The sequence below is a fragment of the Eurypyga helias genome, unplaced genomic scaffold (genome assembly GCF_000690775.1).
Source record: "Eurypyga helias isolate BGI_N326 unplaced genomic scaffold, ASM69077v1 scaffold1277, whole genome shotgun sequence".
In the NCBI taxonomy this organism is placed as follows: Eukaryota; Metazoa; Chordata; class Aves; order Eurypygiformes; family Eurypygidae; genus Eurypyga; species Eurypyga helias.
The window spans coordinates 57,461-81,646 of NW_010259579.1; the positions used below are offsets into that span (position 1 = coordinate 57,461).

At 36.6% G+C, this 24,186-nt stretch overlaps 1 protein-coding gene across 1 annotated transcript; it reads left to right on the forward strand.

The window, feature by feature from the left end:
• Nucleotides 1-6,880: 6,880 nt before the first annotated feature.
• RBP2 (retinol binding protein 2, cellular) lies at nt 6,881-15,624 on the forward strand. The gene is made up of 4 exons (XM_010154679.1): nt 6,881-7,009; nt 11,274-11,452; nt 13,682-13,783; nt 15,379-15,624. The coding sequence occupies exons 1-4, from the start codon at nt 6,937-6,939 to the stop codon at nt 15,430-15,432; spliced, it is 408 nt and encodes a 135-aa protein (XP_010152981.1). The 5' UTR covers nt 6,881-6,936; the 3' UTR covers nt 15,433-15,624.
• Nucleotides 15,625-24,186: the final 8,562 nt, after the last annotated feature.

Genomic DNA, 24,186 nt, shown 5'->3' on the forward strand with positions numbered 1-24,186 from the left:
CCTGCCTTCCTCCCTTCCTCCCTCCCTCCATATTAGTATTTGAAAAAAACTCACTGGCATAGTTCCCACCATTTCTAGGAAACTTTTAATGTATATTTGGAAAAGTAACTTTCAAATGCTTTCTTAAAAGTAATTCTCCTAATTAATTGGTTAACTTGCTTTTCACATATAAACTAGACAAATGTATCATCACAATCATGACTCTGAATTTCTGGGGAATTGTTTCCTAACCTGAGATTATATTTAGGCCTCAGTTTTTCAATTTGTATATCACCTAGTACAATTAATTGTCTCTTTTCTTGTATCCTTCTAGTGAAAGACAGGCTGCTATTTTGTTATACTGCATGTATATGTATACATATACACATACGTATACATATGTGTACATCTATGTCTATATATCTATAGCTACATCTATAAATTTTCTTCTAAAATACACATTTTAGGAAACTTTTTTTCCAATTATATCTTCTTCTATATTAAATGTACTTGGTACTTTCTATTGAAAAACAAAATTACCATATTTATAATTCCCTATTTCAATTCAGATGTCCAGTAACACCATCAATAAATCAGAGATAAATGATCCTTCACTCTGCTTTGCAGACATGTGCATCCAGTTCCTGAAACTGCATGGCATCATTGCTATTAAGAACCTATCCTGTCAGACGTCTGGGAGAAACCTTAACTTGAGCAATGTGTGCTGAGTTATATTGCTTGGCCCACCACCAATGATTCTTAAATTGACTGATTATATACATGCTTAAAGATCCATCTTTCAGTGTCAAGTATATTGCATTTGCGTTTTAGTGACACTGAATATACTGATTCATTTAACTGCATCAGACAATATTTGGATTTTTCAAATTACTTTTTTTTAAGATGACTATAAATTTCCATCTTGAATGCTATTTCTATCAAATAACTGCCAACTTAAAGCCAGGAAATCACAAGGACAGACAGACATCTAAATGTCACTGTTGCCACAACAAATGATTTTCTACTATGTTACAGGATGAATTGGAGAATTAAACACTGGCTTTGTTTCCCAAATGGGATATGGTAGAATGAAGCCAGATCCTTTCCCACAGCCAAAGTGCTGTTGTGGAGCTGGAGGTGCAGGCAAAAAAGAACAAACGTACAGCACTGTGAGTGCTGAATATAGTTATGAGATGTACAACTCACAGCATCCCTTAATCAATGGGAAATAGAAACTTATGCCTATGTTCTAAGAGATATGAAACAACACAGGATGACAGCATTCAGTTACCTAGAAGATTGCGCTTCTGGGTTACTGAACTAGTAATTTTTTCTAGCTGAAGCAGTAAGACTGATTTATGGCAAAAAGAAAGCATTCAGGAAATAGATACACTTACCTATCTAGGAATTTTCCTAGGACTACAAAAACAGTTCTGTAACTGCTCTACACTGGTAGCAACATAGTGAAAGAAAACAAACAGGCAGAATATTATTGTAGGTTTTTATCAATATACCTGGAGCTAATTTACAGTCCTTCTGGCATAGCGGCTTTAGGTCCTTAAGGTCACCACAAGAATGGATCTAATCTTTTTCTAAATGGCTTCAGTGAAGTTAAAATTGTGCAATAAGTGAAACAGCTGATGTGACTTTTTCTTCTCGTATGGATGCTAGAACTTTAAGCAAAATCTTCCCATCATCAAATCATACCACTTATGTGGTACGGGAAAACTTGAGGTCTAAGATATTTGAAAGTACCCCTGTAACTGTTCTCCAGATGAGACTAAAGGACTATTTCTTTTTGAAAAAATTGATTCTTTAAAATATTATTCTAATGGATGAGACCCTGCATTAAAAGGATATTTCAGCTTTAATGGTCAGGCTTGAACAAGCTAAAGGAGATACACATTTTCTTAGCTAAATTGGGCTTGTCATAGAAGCATCAAAGAAAAAAAATCACACTGCTTTCTATAGATTCTTTTAATTCAAAACCCATAAATCAGTATTCCAGTTCAATGTCTGAGTAATGCAACCTTTATCTGATGAAGATAAGAAGTGGCAGTTGCAATTACAAAACTTTGCCACAGAATAAATACAATTAAGTTATAGATTACAGTTACAGTTATTAATGCATAGCTCCTGCAGGGAATTCAGATCCTGAATAAATCTTCAAAGGGAAAACTTAGGCCTTAATGGGAATGACAAAGCACTTAAGCGGGGCTCAGGTTTTCAGTCTACATTAAAGCTAGCCCAGGAGGAAGCTTCAGTGGGCAATGTAAAGGGTTATATTCGCTAACCTGCCCTAACTAGTGGCTTATTTCATGACCTTGGATAAACCATGTCGATCCCTAAGTTTTTCGGCTTTTATAAAGGCTAATGATTTTTACCTGCTTCATTGAAGCCTGTGGATAAAGAGCATTGAATATGTGCTCAGAAGAATTAAGGAACAAATAAATTCAGTATTCCCCATTTATTTCAAAAATCAAGGTCATTTTTATCCATTGGCTGTTATTTCTCTACAGCATAACTTTTCATAACAGAAACAACTTTTATTAAAATGAGTTCTCAAGCCAGTAGGATCCACTGGATGATTTTTTATTATTATCAAACTTAGTGACATGAGCACAGTGTCATTATGAATAAGAGCTAAGCCTCCTTAGAGAGGAAGAAGACTTGTAATTAATAAAGTGTGTAACATATGCATCCAACTCCATCAGCAAAAGTAGATGGGGTAAGGGAGATAAGAATGAAGACAGTCATTGATTAAAAAAAAAAATCCAATGGCAGAAAGCCAATTATTGTATTTCTAAAACAGTGATTAAAAACATATTTTTGTGCATCTTTGTTTAAATTGAAAGTAAACCCGAAATGTGCCAAACTGGCATAACTGCAAGCTCTGTGTACATCCTCACCCTACTACAGGATTTGCAACCTGTCCCTACCTTTCTGTCAACAAGATGTCAGGCATGTTCCTCTATTGAGATGTGCCTGAAGGAATTCCCCTTCTCTTAGGTGTCTAACAAAAGGTTTGTTGCTGCTGATTTCTTTTTTGGCATGGTCAGCTAAGAACTGGCATTAAATAGTAAGTGTTTAGCCAACAACCATATGTACAACTGGTTAAACTTCCATTCCTTCACTGTAGGGTCCAGACCTGAACAAGCAAGCTTAAGAGTCGGAAGACAAAACTCTAATTACCTCCAAGACACTGACTGAGGTAGGCTTCGTTATACCTAGATGTATCTGACGTGGCAAGAAAGCTTGTAAGCTAAGTATATCCAAGATAGTTTAGTGCCATTTGATATTGTCGAAGGGCAACCACTAACAACCAGGCAATCAAATACTATTTGCTGAGCCCATTTTGCAAATACCACCTTTTGATTCTGCCCTCTCCTGTTTTACACATCATTCCTACTGCTCCTGCCACTTGTTAGTAAATTCTCTGCCCAGTAGTTGATGACCATCGTCACCCAGCTGAATCCCCAAGGCCTGCAGGCTGTCTTGAATTCTAACAAGAAGCGGATTGCCTCCCTCCAACTTACTTTGTCATAATGTGACTACTCGTGTTTGTGCTGAACAGAGCCCCAAGCATGGTGAGATAGCACCTCTGACAGTTTCTACAGTAGCAGCCATCACTGAATACATTTCAAGTGATTAATTTTCTTAAAAATAAAAGTAAGCCTAGTGAGTGCACATGTGCTAACAAGTTAAAAATAATAATAGGTGTCTGTGACCATACTACTTCTGTCTGAATCCTTCAGGGGAAATCAGTTGCTAAGAACAACTTATACAGCTTGCCATATATCTATGTGTTAAACAACAACCAAATAACTATAGGCAAAAGTCCCAGCTGTCAAGCATGAAGAGTGTAGGGGCTGATCGGGGGAGTGCAAGGCATTTTTCTCCTGTGTTATATATGTATATTAGATAATTTAAAAGGAAAATCAAATGAGGCAAGGACAGAGTGGGAAGCATGCTACCATCTCTTCAAAATACCATACCCAAAAATTTACAGCAAAAAATGCTGTTTGACCAGTTGCTCTGTTCTTTATATAGTGCTCCTAACAGTGCTTTTATGCATGATCTTTCCCAAGGAGAGTGCACTGCCAGCTCTTTCAGATAGCAAGAAAGCTGAACAGTTCAGCTGCACATGCAGGCTTTGTCTTCCAGACAGGTCTCAGATACTGTGAGAGGAACTGGAGGCAAGCGTTAGAAGTAGCATCCCTGACTCCTGACTCATTCCACAGAAGTACATTTGGGCCTCACTTCTCCATCTTGTCAGTCTGGGCTCTGCTTTACGAGATGTTTGTTTCAAACTGCCACTAATCAATATTGGGACAGAGGCAAGAAAAGCCATCTTTGTTTACTCTCACACAAATAAAGACTGAAAAAGTTACTTAGGATTTTAACAAAAGTCTTTTGATTTTTCATGACTTTGCTTTATGTCCAAGGCCTTACTACTCAGCCATAAAATTCATCCCTGGGCTGAAACCTGACACACAAGCTATGAACTCAGAGCTTTGGTTTGTAACACACTTATTGGAAAACCTGAAGAAGGCACCTCACTCCTCTCATTTCCAGGGTTCAATGCATGCTATATATGGCATCCCCAGTGATTTCACTGGTGGTCTTGGAAGGAGAGGAGGCTGAGAACAAAATAATCCTCCGTGTTTATTGTTTGTATACTACATAAGTAGAAACAAACTCTCAAAATAGCAAAAGGGTATTTCCTTCTACAGCAATAAAACCTCCTAATTCCTTATTACTTCTTAATGGATGTTAATTGTTGACCATCGTATGCTACAGTTTCAGTCGCTTCCACATCTTACCAAAATGACTGTTATATGGGAAGCAAACTGCTTCAGAACTAAAATCAGTGAGCATATAAAACATCTCACCGTTAGCTTCTAGCATATGCTCTGATTTTAGAAGGTGATTGTAGCGATTCAGTCTGATTCATTCCTCATAAATCCACCACCAGGCTTTTGGAGATATAAGGTAAAACACTGAGCACCTGCTTATAAACTGGACATCATCCCTTTAGTACACTGAAAGAGAGAATAGCTTCCACTTGGAAAACCAGTGTGATAATGCACTTAAACATTATTATGTGTGAGCACAAGGGAACTGATGTTGCTAACACAGTTGATTTTGAGTGGTTGTAAGTGGTTGAATTGGAAACAATAACCTTTTCTTTTTCTTGTTTTTATAGCATCTTCTAGTATATACATAAAACATATAATAATAATGTATTTATTAATGTGGATGCAATGTGGAGGCTAAGAAAGAACACCAAGGTATGCAAACTCAAACCTATTGCATAGGTATTACATAGTATCACTACAGGGCAAGGTTTTAAGCACAAAGATTTTCAAATTTCACCTTCAACATAACATCATTCATAGCATTTCATCTAGAAATTATTACAGTGGCAGCAAATAAGTAGATGTGTTCAGGCCAATAAACTGTGCTTGAAATGAGACGTTTTAGAAAACCACCTTCTGCCTATTTAAAGATTCCAAACAGTGATTACCAATTTCCTTGGGTAAACTGGTTAACAGACAAACTACACTCTGCAATTAAGAATGCAGATATTCTCCTATGTGCATTCACATAAGAATTCACCTAACTTCAACTTTCAGTACGCTGAGCCTTTTTCTGATGCCAGAAAACCCTCTTAGTATCTCCAGTAAGTGTAATCAAAATACTTCTCCTCTTAAATTAGCTCCTCCTCAGTATCGCGCAATGGCATTTTAAGAACTCAGCTCCCAGAAACTCTGAATGGTTTTTAGTTTTTTTCTTTTTTAATTCCTGTATAATTTTTCAGCATTTGTAGAACTTTGCATTCAATTTCAACAAAGTAAAAGCATACGGAAGACAACATAAGATCAGTAACTCTTTAGTTTACCTATTTCTAAGCTGAAGTTCCAGACCTTAATACTTTTCTAATAAAAATTTTAATAATATTCCCATTTAAAAAAAGAAAAAAGAAAGAGAGAGAAAGAAAAGCAAGGAGTTTTGGACTCTTGTTCACTGCAATTTCAATTATTCTATCTGTAGAGCCATCTGCAAGTTATCTTGATTAATTAAAGCCAAAGAATTGAAAACCTTAACTTATATTAATTTGCTTTTAGTGCTTACTTTAAATTCCAATAAAGTTCTATTGCACATTCAAATTCTCCATTCAGACGCATTCTGAAGGTGCTTATTTGCACAACTGAAATCTGCCCTTTTCCCCAGAACCTGTGTAATACTGCTGGATGAAAAATACCTTTCTAACAAAAAACTGCTATGTTTCAGAGCAATTAAAACATATTTTTTAAGGTAGGACTGATAGTAAATAAATGAGATCAAATAAATGATTGATTTTGATTTACTTTACATTTGCTAAATTCACTGTTAAATTAAAACAAAAATATGAAAGTGCAGTTGGTATAAGTGTAGCTATTGGTATCAAAAGAAAACAAAAATATTTTCAACAGAAATATTCCCTTCTCTGCCCTGTCTTGCATTTGTTGCATATTCAAGTCTTCCAACAATTTTAAACAGGAGTTCTTGGTGTGTCACCTCTGTAAGAATGGTTCTTCACAGGGAAGTGTGACACACAGAAAAGAACTGAAAAAGAGAATTCACCTTGAGAACTTTAACTGGGTTGTACAATTTTCCACTGTGTTCAATATATTTCATAACAGCTAGTAGTTCTTTACAAAGGTCACTGTAAAATCATATCCTGTATTACTACATATTTCAGAAAGTGTTCCTTGTCTGCCAGCTGTTCAACTGAACTTTGTTAATGAAGGCAAAGTTTTCTAGGGTTATCATTCTGACCCTTAAACTGTATTATCTAGAAAACCATAAACCTTATAAAAAAAAAGATATGAAAAGGTTTATAAAACATTCTCTTAGCAGATCCTGTTTCCAGCCTCACCTTTGCTCTGAAGCTGGTTTTAAGCTCTTGCCACCATGCCTGCTGATTACAATGGGACGTGGGAAATGGAAACCAATGAAAACTTTGAAGGCTTCATGGTTGCTTTAGGTAAATGAAAAAATATTAGCTCCATAGAGATAAAGAGAAATGTTTCAATTATAAGTAATATCCTTCTAAAAATTAATTAGACTATTTTTGTAATGTGTGTTGTGGCATATGGGTTTCTGCCAATCACATGGAAAATAAAGTAATTGTAATATACTTATAATTACAATGATCTAAATATATTATATAATCCAGAGAAGACTCGTAGCCAAAGATATTAGTCTTTATTTAGCTAAATGAAAAAACAGATACAGATGGAAAAAAGCTTTTCAGATACAGAAGCTTTATTTATTCCTGGTATATACTTACTGTAACAGTCAAGCCACGACCTGTTTGGCTCTGTTAAAGAGGAATAAGATATTCAGTATCACTAAAGCAACAATAGTGTTTAGTGAATAATCAGTGCTTTGAACTAGTAGAAATCGTATATATCAGTTGCTTGGTAAATGCAATAAAAGCCTTTAAAAGCATTTAAAGATAAATGGGGGGATATTTCTTTCAATTTTTGTGGAAGACATCCTTACACAGTCAGTCTTAATGTCTACACTATATTTAGGGTGAACTACCACAAAATCCTTAATTGAGATGAAAATTTTGATGACAGTTTTACTTTCTGATTTATTTGTTCAGATTGAAAAAGAATAAATACACATGAACACATAAAAATAAACTTTCATAATTATTCAACAATTGAAAATAGTTATAATTTCCTCAAAGATTCAACTCTTTCAAGAGAGAAAGGCAAGTTTCAATATACATAGTTTTTAGCCTTTGCATTTATGGAGAAAAGCTCAATAACTTAGTGAAGTCTGTAAATACTATACACATACACCTGAGAGGTACAAAAAATTCATTTTTAAAAAATAAGAATGGTTAAGCCAATATGAATTTCAGGAGAAAGATACATACTAATTGAAGTGATTTGAGTGCTGGGGTTTTACAGTTATGCATAAAGGGTAATTACTACTTTATATGCAACTAAAATGTGATTTCAGCATTAAATATGCCAACTGCAAGTGAGCCATTGGGCCTGTTGGCCTGGATGATACTTAAGTCTACTCCTAGTTTTCACAAAGTGATTAATCCAGGCTGTATTCATCTACCCGAGGCTTCTCTCACTGCCTGCCTCAGCTTTTGGTCTTACCTATAATTCTTGCTTCTAGCCCAATTTTTACTGCTTTGAGCCTCCCTTGGTCTTTTCTCAGCTCTTTGCACTAAGACCTGACATACTTTTGGGGTGTTACTCTAACCACCAGTCATGATGTTCATCCTGCTCTAGTTCTGCTGGTGTTATAGTGATAAATTCCATCATATTTGGTTGCTCCTTTTTGGTAATTATCTTGATAAAGATCTCTACTTTTTAGGTTACTTTTAGGATGAAAATTAAACACAGGTGTCATTATGGTGGTATCTTTTAATTTGGTTGTAGTGACCATCTCATTACTTTTGCTTTCTTCCCCTCCAGTCTATCCTTGGATGAGATTCTTGTATTGTTTATTTCAGCTGAATTATAATATTTGACTTCTGTTTGTCATAAAATTCAGGAAAGATGTCAGGGAAAAGGATACCAGCTAATAATAACATTTCTTTGAATTTGAATTTACCCAGTGTAGAATTTAAACTGTGATTTTCATTCAAATTCAATAAGAATTTAGTGTCTTACTGTCATAATACAAATATTAATTCCACCAGCTTTAAGTGAAACTTTAATTATTATCATCCTTATATTCTGATCCCTTTAAAATAAGTAATCCATTTTCCAATGTTATAATTCTTTTTGTACCATAAATGCTAGTATGAGCTGGTCTACAGCAGTTCCTTACTGTATCTCAGTGGCATCATTAGAACCCTTTCAGCCAAGGGATAAATTATAGCTGTGCTATTATTAAATCAAGTGGATTTTTGATCCCTATCTGATCTTATATATCCCATTGGAAAGTAAGAGAAAAAATGGATGGAATACAGACATCCAATACTGGGAAGCCTGCTTAAAAATGAATAGTAATAGTTCATGACAATAAAAGAACTTGACCCACTCAATAGCCTGAAACAAATCAAGAGGAAGAATATGTTAGAATAAGGAATTCAATATAGATAGATTTTTTCCTGGGAAATATTTCAATTCCTTGCCTACCCTGGGCAGACTGTACTGGAGAAGTACTCCCTGAACTTCCTGATAAAATTTTCCAACTACTTTCCCAATAGGAATTCCAGCAACTAGTTGGGATGAAGGAGATATTTGCACCAGTCATCTGGATCTGACCCTTCAACAGTACATCTTGATTTTTTGTCCATGCATGCATCTAGATCCTATAAATGATACAAGTTAAAAACTTCCAATGAATTATCAAAAAAGCAGCACCAGAACTAATGCAAAGATATATGTTCCTACAGGTGATTGTCAGAAGGGAAAGAAATCACATGGAAAGGGTGAAAAGATATTCTTGTGCTCTGTTTCTCACAATTTTACATGTGGTTAATATTTGAAGTATTAAAGTGCTCAGGTTCAAAGCACACAGGTTTGGTTTTTTTTTTTTTAATTCATCCATCCTTTTAATTAATTCATAAGTATTTCTATACTTTAATTAAAGAATAGAGTTGCCCTTTAAGCTAGAAACTTTGATTTTGTCATAAACATGTTAGAAAGTATTTTAATCTACTGTAATAGAATAATATATCATTTTTATAGCTTGTATTGTTCAAAATGCAGTTATGAAAACCATGCTTTAATAAAACCTCCCCTGATTTTTCTCCAGGAGCTACAAGACTAATATATTAGTCAGAAATAGCATTTTTTTAGAAGCCTAGACACCTTCTTTTCCTCAGAGAGAACTAAATTTTATGTTACCTGGCTATAAATCAGACCCAGAGATACCTTTAATCCACCACAGCAGATAAAATATACCCAAGAAGTCTTGAATATAAATACTGAACAAGAACATTATTCCCCATGTTAAAAAGTCACAATTTATTTCAAGCCAATCCTCTTACTCAACTCGATTAGTATATCACAAGTAGTATAATGAATCTACCAAAAGAAAAAGGGCTCCATTAGTATGTGGCATTGCTGAGCTGACAATGATTAACTCGTATGCAAAACCACTAAAGGATGGCTAACAAACCAAAACTATTTTTCAATCTCTTGCAGAAGCATGTGAGATTATTGCATTTGCATATAGCACCATAATAAGATTCACTGCCAGCTGGTCAGAAATATTTATTGCAGATGGTAATGCAGCTGGCATTGGGCGGATTGTCTGGGGCAGACTGTCATCATGGTAATATATATTCTCCTTTTGGTAACTTCCAGTGCATCCAGTTGCAAGCAGTTGTTTACATCATAATGTTAGCCTTCACCCCGAACAAAATAAGGATGTTAAGGAGATCAGTGCTGCAAAAAATGTTGACAGAATATTGAACAGGAACTGTCAAATGCTGTAGTTTGATACTTTTTTGACTTTTGACTTGGAATTTGTTTCCCTTTAACATCTAAACTACAGTCCATTTCTGTGTCTGCTGTCTAACTATAATGAATAATTCAGGCTTTTATTTGATTGTTTCTTTGTTATTCATTAGTATAATTTTCATTATTTTTAGATTAATTAATTAACCTCTTGTGTACTCCTACAGACAATAGGTCCGATTTACAAGTAACATGCCAAAATCCTTGATTATATACTCATTCTAACAAGCTTATTTTGTGAAAAGGAGTATTATTCTGAGATTCTTCTTTTGGGGGTGGCCAACATTTGTAACCCTGCAGGGCATATACCAGTACCCCCGTATGCCTAGGAGCTACATGATTTATACTGCATCCTTAGAAAAGGGAATGGCGCTCAGGCTTAAGATGATAATAGCACTCCTGGCACCCCACAGCTTCATGTGTGAGCGAGGCCAAGAAGGCAATGTCAGTCTTCAGAGCCCCTGTTGTTTCACATTCTCAAAAAAAAGATGGAGATTCGGGTGATTTAACACACCAGCATCTATTCACTACGGGTTTTATGTTGCAGCTCTGCTTACAACTTCCCACAGATATCCTGTTAATAAATAAATTTCTAATCAGTGGAAGATCCTCAGCTTGAAAGTCCATGCTTGTTTGAAATTATCTTTATCTCTGCAAAGTGTTGCAGGTAAAAGTGTCACTTGTGGAACTATGTTCCACATAAAATGGTGGGTTTACGTGTAAATGTAAGTGCTGTGGGTTTTTTTATTTTTGGTAACAAATACTGGAATCTTCACTGTTATAGTCTCTTCTGGTTTTTGGCAGGTATTGATTTTGCGACTCGTAAGATTGCAAAACACTTGAAACAAACAAAGGAGATTATTCAAGATGGAGATAATTTTAAAACAAAAACTCTCAGTACTTTCAGAAACTATGAACTGAATTACACAGTGGGAGTGGAGTTTGAAGAGCATACCCAAGGACTGGATAACCGAGTGGTAAAGGTAAAAATTTGGTACCTGATACCTGTTTACACTACAGATGTAAAGCAGAAATAATTTGCATCTTGAGACAGATTTCTTTCTTGCTACAAGCATTTATTATAAATGCAAAACAGGATGGTTACTCAGATACGTGAGGACAATCACAAATTACATAGTTTTCTAGTAGGGGATTTTTCCAGCTTTTCTATGATACAACTTTCTGTATTTAGAAAGTAGCAAAACTGTATTTTTACCTATGTATCTTCCTTAATGAAACAGCAAATTCATTCCTTTGAATTTAGGACCTTCTCTGTGTCAACACAAATTTTCAGTTCTGAATGGCTACGTTCAGACTGTATTTTAATCTGAGCCTGTTCAACATCAGGTGGACAGTTCAACGCTTGGACACTGTTAAAAATAAACCTGCACTCAGCCGTTAACCTTAACCATAACCCTTTGGGAAGGGTCAAGAAAAAAAATGTGAGCCAGTGCCACCACTGATATGGGTAGCAAGCCTACTACCAGTGGTAGACAGGCAAGGAAGCCCAACAGTGCAGGATTTATTATCTTTAGGATTATAGGAGTAACCTGAGCTCAGAATTCCCCTAGGAAACTGTGGGCATATTCAGACACCTGTCAGTGAGATATGTGAGCAAGTAACATTTGGATCAAGGACCATATTGTATGTTAGCCCATGTCCTACCTCATAGGACAGTCAACTAAAGTCTGTTTCTGTGAGGCATTCAAGCAACACTGTATTAAGGAAGCCAGTGAGGAAAAAAATACACATGAGCACTAACTACATTCACTTAGTGAATTCAGCTCCATGTTTCCACATCAATACAGCTTCTGCTTTACTCTCTTCTCACCCTTAAAATACTTAAGCAAGATTTTCAAAGGGAGAAAGGTCAGTAGATCTTAAATTCCCATTGACTTGCAGACTCTTCATTATCAATTATTTGGAAGGAAGGAAAGACAGCTTGTACAATTATAACCCTACCTGGTTTAATAATTTTTGCCTAATATTCTTTTCTAAACAAATTATATTACTTGTTGCTAACGAGAGACAGAAGAAGAAAGTATGTCATGCCATTGTTCTCTGGACTGCTCGAAAAGAATTTTCTGGCCATTTTATTAACAAAACAATGCCTCAAACACACTGAAGTCAGATGAAGGTAATAAAACTGCTAAGCAACATTTAAATGTAAAGAAGGCATGGATAATTTAAAGAGCATGTAGCTTAAAAATTCCGTAAATAAGAAAGAAGTTAACCAAAATGGAATGAGTTTTGTCTCGTTATTAATAGAAAGCTCCCTCATAAGGGACATAAATCATCCACTGCTGAACTAGAAAATGAATTAAGGTTCAAATACTCTTGGAGCTTTTTAATAACTGAACTTCCATTGTAATTGGTCTCTGATGAGGATTTTCCTATGATACATGGTTAAATGTCTCCCTAAAGTACAATGGTTCAAATCTAGAACAATTCCAACAAACTTGCTTTGAATGTGCTCCAGTGTACCTGAGTAGAGAACTTAGCCTTACAGATACAGTCATGCTGCTCCTGGACAAGAATCAGCTACCCAATACCCTGTTTATTAGTGGCACACTCTGAATCACACCAAATCATGAAATGGTTGAGTATGAAAGGGACCTCTTGAGATCACCTAGCCCAACCCCTCTGCTCAAGCAGGGGCAGCTAGAGCATGTTGACCAGGTTATGATCATATCTCTTTAAAGGTCTTTTTTGAAAATAAAAGTATACATGAAAATATACAAATAAACTTATTGCGTGAGAAGATATTTACCTACACTGCCTCATTTTATGCACAGCAAGAAAAGGTGTTAGCACAGCACCAGTTGGTATAAGCCCCCAGGTCTTCACTCATGAAACCTTAGAATCTTTTTATTAATGGCTTTAAACAACAAGAAAAGAGAAATACAATTTTGTGTACATTGCACAAGTACTTGTTAATTCACTCTTGCTCACTCATTAGTACGAGCACTTTGTGTTTGTGAAGAAATACATGGAAATGACAAGCCCTGTGAAAGCTTCACTTCAAAATGCTGTTGGCAACTTGAATGCATTCAGGTTTTGGTTGAATGGTTGATTTGGGTTTTTTTAGGAAGAAGACGCAAAATGATAGGAAGCAACTGCAATTGTGTCTTCTCGTTGTTTGACTGAGCTTATTTTCATGGATTCATAAAATTCTCATTAACATATCCAAGTTAATTATCTGATTCATGCAGACACTAGTGACCTGGGATGGTGACAAACTGGTATGTGTTCAGAAAGGTGAAAAGAAAAACAGGGGCTGGAAGCACTGGATTGAAGGAGACCTACTGCACCTGGTAAGGGCTGCTATGCAGATACATAGCACAGAACTGAGACTGCAACAAAGTACGGTTTTCCATTTCAAAGGGCTTGTTACTTGTTCTGGTTGGAATGCTCTTATTTTGACTGCTCTGATCTCTGAACTCTAAGGAAATTCCACCTCTGCTACCACTCAGGAATGCTCAATTTCTTTCCACCTGCTCCCGATTAAGTCATGACCTTGCAGTGGTTTTTTTTGTCCAGTCCACTGCCCTCCAGTTATTAACTCTTGCTACACCGTACCTCTAACATCATCTTGTCCTTATATGATCACTGGTAGGAAAAAACCACACCAGTATGGGACAGATTACAAGAAAAATACTATTCTTTGTTCTGAAAGATGAATTATGAAATTTTAGCATATTATGCCATAATATAGATCAGAAACCTCTGGGTACTCAGGAGAACCCTGCAAGCAACCTACACTGCAATTGTTTTGTGCTAGTACAACAAAAAAGTCAAAACATTCATGCATCCGAGTTAGTAAACTGGAGCCCAGAAATAAATGAGGTGAGTCCAAGAGAGGCCAGAAGAGCCTGTGCAGGAAATAAGCAGTCAGTGAAGTCCAGAAAGATTTAAAAATATAGAAACATAATGATAATGATTCCAGAGGTTTTTTGGGAGAGCAATCAAGAAATGGGCATGATAATGTTGGATAGTGCAATAGGTGGGTTCAGAAAGATTATGGAAGAGAGCTAGATTTCCATCTAGCTATCTACTCCTTCCCAAGTTTACCCTACAGATAGGCCAACCACATTGTCTCAAGTCCATATGCTTAAAAAGTCACAGCAATTAATTAAAAAACACAGTCTGCCACCTAACTAAAAGCCAAGTGTCCAGTACAATTTTTTCAAATCTATTTTAACACATATTCAAAAACTGACCTAATAAAAGTTCCACATGCTGGCACCAGGATTCAGGCTAAGCCTGGTGCAAACAGGGAGACCAAGGATACTCCTACAACAGTCTTTAGAATCTCTATTGCAGGTTTGGCCAATTGTTGGCCAAAAAGCCAGCTTCAACTCACTTCAAAGTCTTATTTTACACAGGAATGTTGGCTAATCAGAAGACTAACCAAACTGACTACACTGCAATGTGCAGGTGTGCCAACCTTTACGAGGTCAGCTGCAACACTGGACAAAAGTGGCGTATTGTTCTGGCCCCTGAAAAATGGCTGGGTCCATCTCTTAAGCAAATGTCCTCATGTTTTTAAAGCATCCCTCATTTTTTTTATTTCCTTGTTTCATTGCTTCTCATGAATTATGAGATAACATGTGAATTATAAACTATTACAGTATATTGTTTTAATAACAGAGAATGAAAAGCCTTGCATTAAAGAGCAATTTTAATGCATTTTTCATGTTTACTCTTAGACCTCAATTCATGTGTCAAAATCTAATTACTGCAACACGTGGTGCTGATTGGTTACATACACTACTCTTTCTGTTCTCTTTTTCATACACACACCTTTTTAATGCAGTGGCTCTGCTGTAGTAATTTATGGTGGGATCTGCTGTGTATGCAAAATACAACTTTTACTACTATATACTTACTAATTGTTTTAATACTGTAGGAACTGACATGTGAAGACCAGGTGTGCCATCAGGTGTTTAGGAAGAAAAACTAAAATTGACCAGAAAGCCACACAGATCTTCATTACACTATTATGCTGTTATGTTTTGTCTAAAAAGAAGAACCCAGCCAGATTTGCAATAATTCTTTGACAATGCTATGTGAATGTATTTTGTACCTGTTTATGGAAACAAACACATTTTATAGAAATAATGTCTATAGAAAACACTTACAAACATTATAAATTTGTTTGTTTTTCAGTCTGGAGTTAAATAAAACTAATTGTCTTTCAAATAATGCTTTTCTACGTCTTTGCCATGATTTCCAGAGGAATGCCCTTTATCAACAAGGCTGAAAATTAACAGTCACAATTATCTCAACCACAGTATATCTCTCCACAGTGCTGTAATATCACATTCGGATGACTGAGTAAAATGGACATTCATTGGGCTGTTTCTATTTAATTTAATCCTGGATCACTAAGTCCACAGTTTCAAGCAACAGAATGGCTCACTGAACACAATGCATCACCTTCCACATCCACGTCATTCATGTGAATTTGGCCCAGGTCTATAGCTGCTAGTAGTTACCACCTGATAAATGTCTCACGGCCAATGTGAAATGCTGCACCTCGGTCCTAACATGCAGTAACTGATGGTGCTGGTAACCTCCAGTTAGAGCTGGCATCCTACTAATAATCCCAGGGGAGAAATCTGTTGTTTGATGCAAAACCTACATTCAAGAGTTGCTCCATGATGTGAAAGCTAAGGTCTACTCATGGCTGGAAGAGGAAGACTGCAGAAGATACACAGACTGTATGTACCCCGTGTGTACAGACTAGCCAGCATGTTGCAATCTTCACCTTGTATGTACCTTTCAGAGACTTTAAAAAGAAAAGTAATTTCCATACAACTGTTCTCAGTTTTATTTAGGGTTTTTCGAAAGAACTCATGTTCTTTGCTGAAGGCAAGTTTAAGTTAACCATGGATGGCGAGCCCTACTTCAGTAGATGGAAAAGTGAAATTAATCAACTAAATGTGTGTACAGTTTCCACAGGCCTGAAGAGCTTGTATGCCCAAAAGCTCATCTGTCTTTCCCAACTCTATGAATTATTCTAATAAAATATACTGTCTTTCCTACAACCTTGCCTTGCAGATATATAAACTTTCACATAAACTTTATCACCATTTCAATTCCCTGTGGTCCATAGGCCCCCCATCTTCTGTTTAGTATAGGAGGAGCGGAAATTCACTAAACAGATCAGTGGTAGGGAATTAGAGAAAAGATGTGGAAAAAAACTTTGCCGAAATGGAGGAACATATGCTTTCTCCCCATCCCCACCTGCTGCTTAGATACTGTCAAGAGCTCAGGATGGAGAAGGAGTGAGACAGTTTCCCAGCTGAAAACAAGGTTACATGTGCAAAAACCCAAATCTGATTAATGTGTCACTAATACTTACATGGCCATGGGCATATAAGTGCATATGTAGGGATATTTTTATGAACTGGACTTTGCTTCTCCTGATAAAGATTGACCTGATATCTAACTTGCTGTGTACTTCAGCTGAGCAACGCACTAATGTCTGCATAGAAGAAACTGCACTTGGAGTTGGTGAACTCCTCATTTTTTCTTATCCAGCCCCAATCTGGACTTTCCAGTAGAAACATACTAAATTCCTGTTTCTAAGTCTTTGCTAGTTACTCGGCTAAGAAGCACCACAGTTCATTAAACTTTCTAAATGTTACCAGGACAAAGTAATCACTAGGAAACAAAATGAGCATGTTTTAATCAGTGACATTTCTCATAGTTGGTTCGTGCCAGGAGTAAGCCTCCACACTGCAGGGTTTCATAACTTCACACCAGATCATAAAACAGAGGAAAAGCTTTCATATATCACAAAGAACTATCATTAATTCACCAATGATGAGTTTGAAGATGGAAAGCAAGCATTGTTCAATTGATTGCTTATTATGCTTACTAGTTTTATCTAATGGATATGGCTGGGAGGTAAATGAAGTAGGCAATTGAGCACTCGAGTAGACTTTGATTAAGAGAAAACTGGATCTGACCCTATTTTTTGCCAATTTTGGAAATTAAAATTCCAGACTTTTTCACAGGGAGTAAGAAAATGTACACCTTTTTTTTTACATTCCAAAACATTATTTTCTTCCTGCACATATTGATATTCAAGAACTTGCAGCACCCTTCACAAGTGTATGCACAGAACTGGAGACAGAGGAGATACTCATTGTGTTGCATTATAATTACTTCCAAAGGTATGCTTGTTTGTGTCGTATTTGCGATGTTAGGTTGGTCTCTAAGCTGTTCAAAGTCCCTGATCTCCTCGTCAGCAGATTAAATACTTGCACTGGAGGAACAGACCTTGCTGGTAAATCAGAGAATGTTCATCCTCATGTTTTCAGCCCTCCGGCATGCAGTGCTGTCTCAGCTGTTTTGAAGGATTACCATTTGCATTGATTCTTTTCCTTGTAGAGAATATTACTCAAACACAGCTAAAAGGAAGGGAATTTACCAGCAACCTTCTGATCCAGAAAACGGAAAAGCCTGTACTATAACAAAAGCACTTCCTTGTGAGTACAGTACTGGGGAAAAAAAAGAGTCAGTACCGTTACTGTCACCAGACTTTTCAAGTGACAATGATAAAGGTGTGTGTAAGGCATGTTGATGGTGGAATTTCTAAAAATCCTCTGCACAGAGGCAATTTTTCTCCTTAAAAGTAAATGAGCATTTTCTTATCAACTGTTAAAAGAAGAAAGCAACACTGCAGGCAAATGCTGTAGAAAAACGTAAATGTTCCTACCAATAACGGTCTGTGGCTAGTTCCTAAAATGCTATCTTTCTATTAAGCTCTGAAGGGTCACCTAGGTACCATGTGCACAGAATGGCTTTCCAATTTTCCATGAATATCCTACGCACTCTGCTGGTTTGCTGCCTGTGAAAGACGTCTACGCCACCACCATCTGGCAAACTGTCTGAGGTTTCCAAATCAGCATTTACTTCAAGATCTGATGAAGGCAAATAAAATTTCACCAAAAAAAAGTTGTTTCATTTTATTTATTTACATTCTTTTTAACATGGATAAATATTTTGCCTTAGTGGGGAGAGATTAATAGGATTCCTTCAGAAGGTTTTTTCCCACTAGAACACATACTTTTCAGGTTTAATTTGTGATAGATTTGAAGGGCAGAGGTTGCAGATATTTTAATTTCAGATTGCTGATTACACTTGTTATGCAGATGGTGAAGATTAGAAGAAATCATTTTGTGAAAACGAGATTTAAAATAAAATTACCCAGACAAGCTTTTCAATAGCTAGCTGCACAGATTCTGTCAGTTCTTCTCTAAATATCACACTTTCTTTAATTATATCTCACACTGCAGTGCTTCAGTCATCATTAAATAGAAATGGGAATGCAATCAAAGACAGTACATATTCCAGAGTTCTTAAAGGTGGAGAATCCATGGAGCTTTGCCTTATGTGACAGCAGAGACTCCACTTGGCATAAGAACATAAACATGAAAGGCTGTTGCAAAAGGAATGAGGGCACACCATCATCCATACCCAAAGACAGGAAAAGAAAGACAGGACAGGAAGTAACAGGCTTAAATTGCAGCATGGAGACTTCAGGTGAACATCAGGCAACACCTCTGCACTCAGAAGATAATGAAGGACTGGAAGAGGCTGGCAGATGAGCTTGTGGAGCTCTATGCTCCAACCATAGTATCTACTTTATTTCATCAGCAAATCAAGCTGAGTCTTTCATTGTACCTGTAGTAATACTATTAGACAAAAAGACTGTCAGGAAGATCTCCAAGCTATTACATTTTTACAGTTTTTATGGAAAAAATGGCCAAATAGAGTACCTGCAGTAAGAGAAAGGCTACAACATAAACTCATATATACCAAGACCCAGAAACAAGCCTTAAGAACCACTGGAAATTCTCCTTACCAGTTTTCATGTTGCTGTACTCTGGATTCCTGATGGTTTTAGTTTAGGTAATAGTCTGTCACAGAAAGGTTTTCTGAAATTCTGATAAACCCTTCGAAAAGACTTTTCCTGTAACTTGAGTCATGACTTCAAAATTAAAGCATGGCATAAAATTTAAATAGGGTATCTCCCTGTGAAAGCTGCAAAGGGCATTCCTTTGAATTGCTTTGAATAGGTAGTACTCTTTGTTGCTTTTTGTCACTGCACCTGAAGTCAAGCATTTTCCTACATTTTCTTAACAGGTTTTTTTCTGTCGCCTCTATTCCAATCACTTTCGGCTTTATAATATGTACCTTTACACACACACGTATGTACATTCAGGGGGAGAGGGGTTTGGTAGCCTCATTTGTTAAGAAAAGGAGGCATAGGTGTCCACAACATGTTTGCTCACACAACTACAGCTTTTGAACTGGTTGCCCAGTGTAAATTGGCCAAACAAATCTGACAAAGGATAAAGACTGTCTCAGATGTGAGTTCCACAATTTTATATGGAAATTAATGGTGCAATAGAGTTCTACTTTCAGTAAAAGACAGGCTACAGGGTGAACTCATGCTTATCAAATCTCAACAAAATCACTTAGGGTAAAAACACAACAAACTCCTGTAACCATGGAAAACCTTCAGCTGGAGTTCATATCCTGATGAGTTCATATCATGAGACAAAATCCATAGGAAACCAAGCTTCAGTAGTTCTGCTGCTCACAGTAGTATTTGGTTTATTGACTACCTTATAATATTTAATATTTCTGCTACTTACTCAATTCTCTGATTTGTCTTTCTGATCAAAACTGTCTTCATCTTTCAGTGTCTTTCTGACCACTTTTTTTTTTTCAAAATTTGTTCATCTCTTCCTGCACATGTGCAGGGAAAAAGAACTTTAATAACTGAAGAATAAGCATATGTTTTTTGTGGAGGTGCCCTAAAGTCAAAGACGGTTTAAATTTTCTTGTGGCCAGACTGGGGTTTTTTTAATAAATCAAAAACACCTTTATCTAAATTAGGTTTTCATTTTCTAAACATTTTTGATAAGCCAGTAACAGTAAATAGTCAGGAATAACACCTGGAAGATGAGCTTTACTGGTTAGAGGATTAATGCAGAGTTGAATGGCTCCCTTTGTGAAATAACAGCCATGGTTCTCTAAAAACACAGATTGCTGTTTGCTACTAATGGGTGCCTTGAGTAGCATTACAGAAAATTGCTTTCTTTGATGACATAAACTGAATACACAGAAAACACGAACACTTAGTTAAAATGTTAGCACATCAAAAGCCACTAAAGGAAAATAACTGTTTTCCAGAGAAGGGCTTTGTATGATCATAATTGAACCATTTCTGTTTTAGTGAACTTGTGCCATTTAAAATGGGAAGCAGAACCAGATTTTCTACTGCCATGCTGATTGCATAGTCACTCTGCAGCAGAGCAAAATCAAAGTTGACGGTGAGTAAATCACAATGGCAGAAATTAATTAAATGTTGGCCATTGGCTGCAGGATCCAGCGTGGTCCCCAGTGGAAGTCTAGACAGCTCCAGCCTTTGCCCTGATTTGGACTTCCAGATACAACATCTGCTCACAGCAATAGGGTTATCGGACTGTTTGGATTATACCTCTTCCTACCTGACTTGCCTCACTTTGCTTGTATTGTACCTGCACTATGAGATTCTATACAAGGGCAATGCCCCTACAAGAGAGCGATATTTATCAGGAGATGATCCCATACCAACTGGCTGAACTTCTTCCCTGAAACAAGGTAACTCAAAGGAATTGCACAACATATTTTAGTATAGTAGTTTAAACCTCTGGAATGTTCCACTGACACAGCAGGAAGTACAAGGCAATGAAGATTCTGACCCTTCAGTTCCGGCTTGGGTTTACAAGTTTTTATAACCTGTTTTTTTCACAAGGATAAATTTCTGTATTCTATTGATACAGTTTATGTTTGCCTTTTCTTTCGAAGAAGAAAGTCAATACTTCTCGAAGTCATAAATAAGGAAAAAAATCTTTGTCTCACTGTAAATCTCAATATAAACAAACTATAAGCAAGGCAGTACATGAAAACACTATAATAACTTCTCAGATATGTGTTTCTATTTATAAAATATATGACAAAACTCTGTAGCTGTCCTACCGCAAGTAATTTAAATAAAATGAGACCTACAATATATTAGGAATCTTCCAATGAAAAGTAGAACATATTTTGGCACCTTGGAATAGGGTTAAAATAGGCTCAAATAATACATCTCTCACTGCAGATTTGTTTCCTAATGGAAGTAGACACAGACTAAAATTCTTTCATAGAATAAATCAGTATCACTCTACTGGCTGTAACACCAGTGCAACAACTTATGTACAAAACTGGGCCAGCAAAGTATTTCAAACGTATGTAGTCCTTTGCCTAGACTGCCAACAATGGTAACAATCAAAACTTCTAAATGCATACACTCTGGATATAATTCTGCAGTTACATATGCATACAAACTCACACAGAACATTTTCATCTTAAGCACTTTACAGTCCAAATCACTTTCTATATATTAGATCAATGCTAGAGCATTTGGGCTGCATGATTTAGGGCTTTTTTCTGGATTCCTCTTGGACTAAAGAACAAAATATGGAAACATTGCAATCAATTGGTCTCAGACTGTTAAAAGATTAAAACTTATCCTTCTTTCCTGACCACTCCATTAGGTTTTGGTAATGAAAACCATTACTACTCCTCTCCTTTCCTGACAGCTGCATCAGCAGTAATTAATCTCCACTGACTGAAGAGCATAAAGGTAGCCTGGTGCTTTTATCACCATTTTTTTCTCCTGCATTATGATTATGTATCAAAAAAGATGCCAGAGAACATCTTTAGGTAGGAGAAGATTCAATCTGGGAACATCTATATATAGTACAATGCCAGGTCCTATTATGTGGTGGTATTAATTAGAGAGGGAAAAAAAAGTAACTCTTGGTTTATGTAGCTCTCCTTAATGTGTAAGATTGTAACCACCTCACTGTATGGTGAAATGAGCTGCAAAGTACAGCATGCCTCTCTTATCTAATGCATGATATAGGCAAGCTTTCTTAAACACTTAATACTAATATGCTTCATGGCCCTTTATAACTTGCTTGAAGCCACAGAAGAATTTGCAGCATCTTCTCTGAAATGTCAGTTTAGGAATTATTTTTATAAGAGAATTTATATAATGACATTATTAATAAAATGAGTAATACAATAAGTATATATTTTTCCTATACTATAACCTTCAGCACAGAAAAATTTCCTCAAATTCTGTCTACACTGCAAATGCTTATTGCCAGAAACCTCCTTTTGTCACTTGGAAGTATAAATACAAATCTGATGTAAGCTACTAAAGCCCAGTTTTTGTCTTGTCCAAATGAAATCTACTTTCCCACACAACAGAATTCTCTCAGCCAACATAGTCACCAAAAATACTGCTGAAAAAATAACACTGGCTCCCAGTGTTATTTTATATAAGCTTACAGCTTCTATTTGCAGTCAGAGCCAGTCTTGTGAGTCCCGTCTCTGAGAAGCAACTCAAACAACTCCATCACTGATTTGTTACATTTAACATAACAATATTCAACAATTGTCATGAAATAGTTCACACAAAAAATCAGACAGCATTTTCCTTAAGATCTATTTATAAATAATTTAAAAGTTGCAAACAGTAGATAACATCTCTTCCAGTTACAAACCCATCCAATGAGGCTGGATTTTGTCAGCAAGCCAGCCAAGCATGCATAGGGACATAGCAATGTCCTGTCACACAACGCGTTACAGTAAGTTTTTTGTAAAGGATGCCCTAGTGCAGTCCTTGGAAACACAAAAAATTTCACAAAGAAATAGTTCCTGTTGGTCAGCTTGATGCCAGGACGTGCTCACATGCATGTGTCCACCTGCAGCTGTCTACACTGAAGCACTGCTTAGGCAAAAATGAGGAAATCACCCATCCTTCATTGAATGGGATGCTGTTGTGATCTTCCTTTGATTAATGGCAAGAAAGTGCTGGGCAAAAACAGGCACACAGTTTACTGAACATGGAGCAGCCAACCCATGCTCATTTGCTATACTATGGTAACCTGCTTGTCTATCACAGACTGCAGACCTTAAGTTTAGCAGTGCAGAGACTAACGAATGAGGAATAGGAACTACAACACTTGCTTGACCTGTGGTTAGACAGAAGATTTCAGTCTTTCTATAGCCTGGTCCACACAGGAATTATTTATGGATATAAACATGTCAGTACCAGGTTCAGTGATAATTTTTACAAATTTTACACATTTTTACAGATTTGAGTATGATGAGTACATATCATAAAATGGATAGAGTTATGCCAGCACTGAAATGCTTTACAGAAGTAATTAATTGGTAAGGAAAAGTGTGCACCAAATGAAACACATCTATGCAAGCATTTATCCACACATGCTAAATGTCTGTTAATAGGTGATGTAAAGGATACTTGCTCCTATTTTTAAGTTACAGATACGGAGTGGGTCATGAAAAAGGTTAAAATTATGAAGAAAAACTGTTTTAAAAAGGGATTTTGTCCAAGCCAAATAAATTATCAGTATAATAGAAGAAGAAAATCAATGATCCAAAAAAAAAAAAATCGCCAAACCCCTGGAGTTAAAAGCAGCAGTGAAAACTGAAATAATGTTATTCACTTCAGTGGCAGGCGGTCTAAGTTCCGGTTTCAAAGCCGTGAGAGCGTTCGGGCCCGGGCGGCCTGCGGAAGATGTTCCAGGTCAGCCGCAGCAGCGGCCAGGCCCGGCCCGGAGCCACGGGCGGGGTC

What these genes read in the sequence shown, in the direction of transcription:
- RBP2 (XM_010154679.1), top strand. Translation starts at nt 6,937, where the DNA reads ATGCCTGCTGATTACAATGGGACGTGGGAAATGGAAACCAATGAAAAC. An exon ending in TGGATAACCGAGTGGTAAAG is followed by an intron (nt 11,453 to 13,681) that starts GTAAAAATTTGG and finishes TGATTCATGCAG; the next exon opens with ACACTAGTGACCTGGGATGG. An exon ending in AAGGAGACCTACTGCACCTG is followed by an intron (nt 13,784 to 15,378) that starts GTAAGGGCTGCT and finishes TTAATACTGTAG; the next exon opens with GAACTGACATGTGAAGACCA.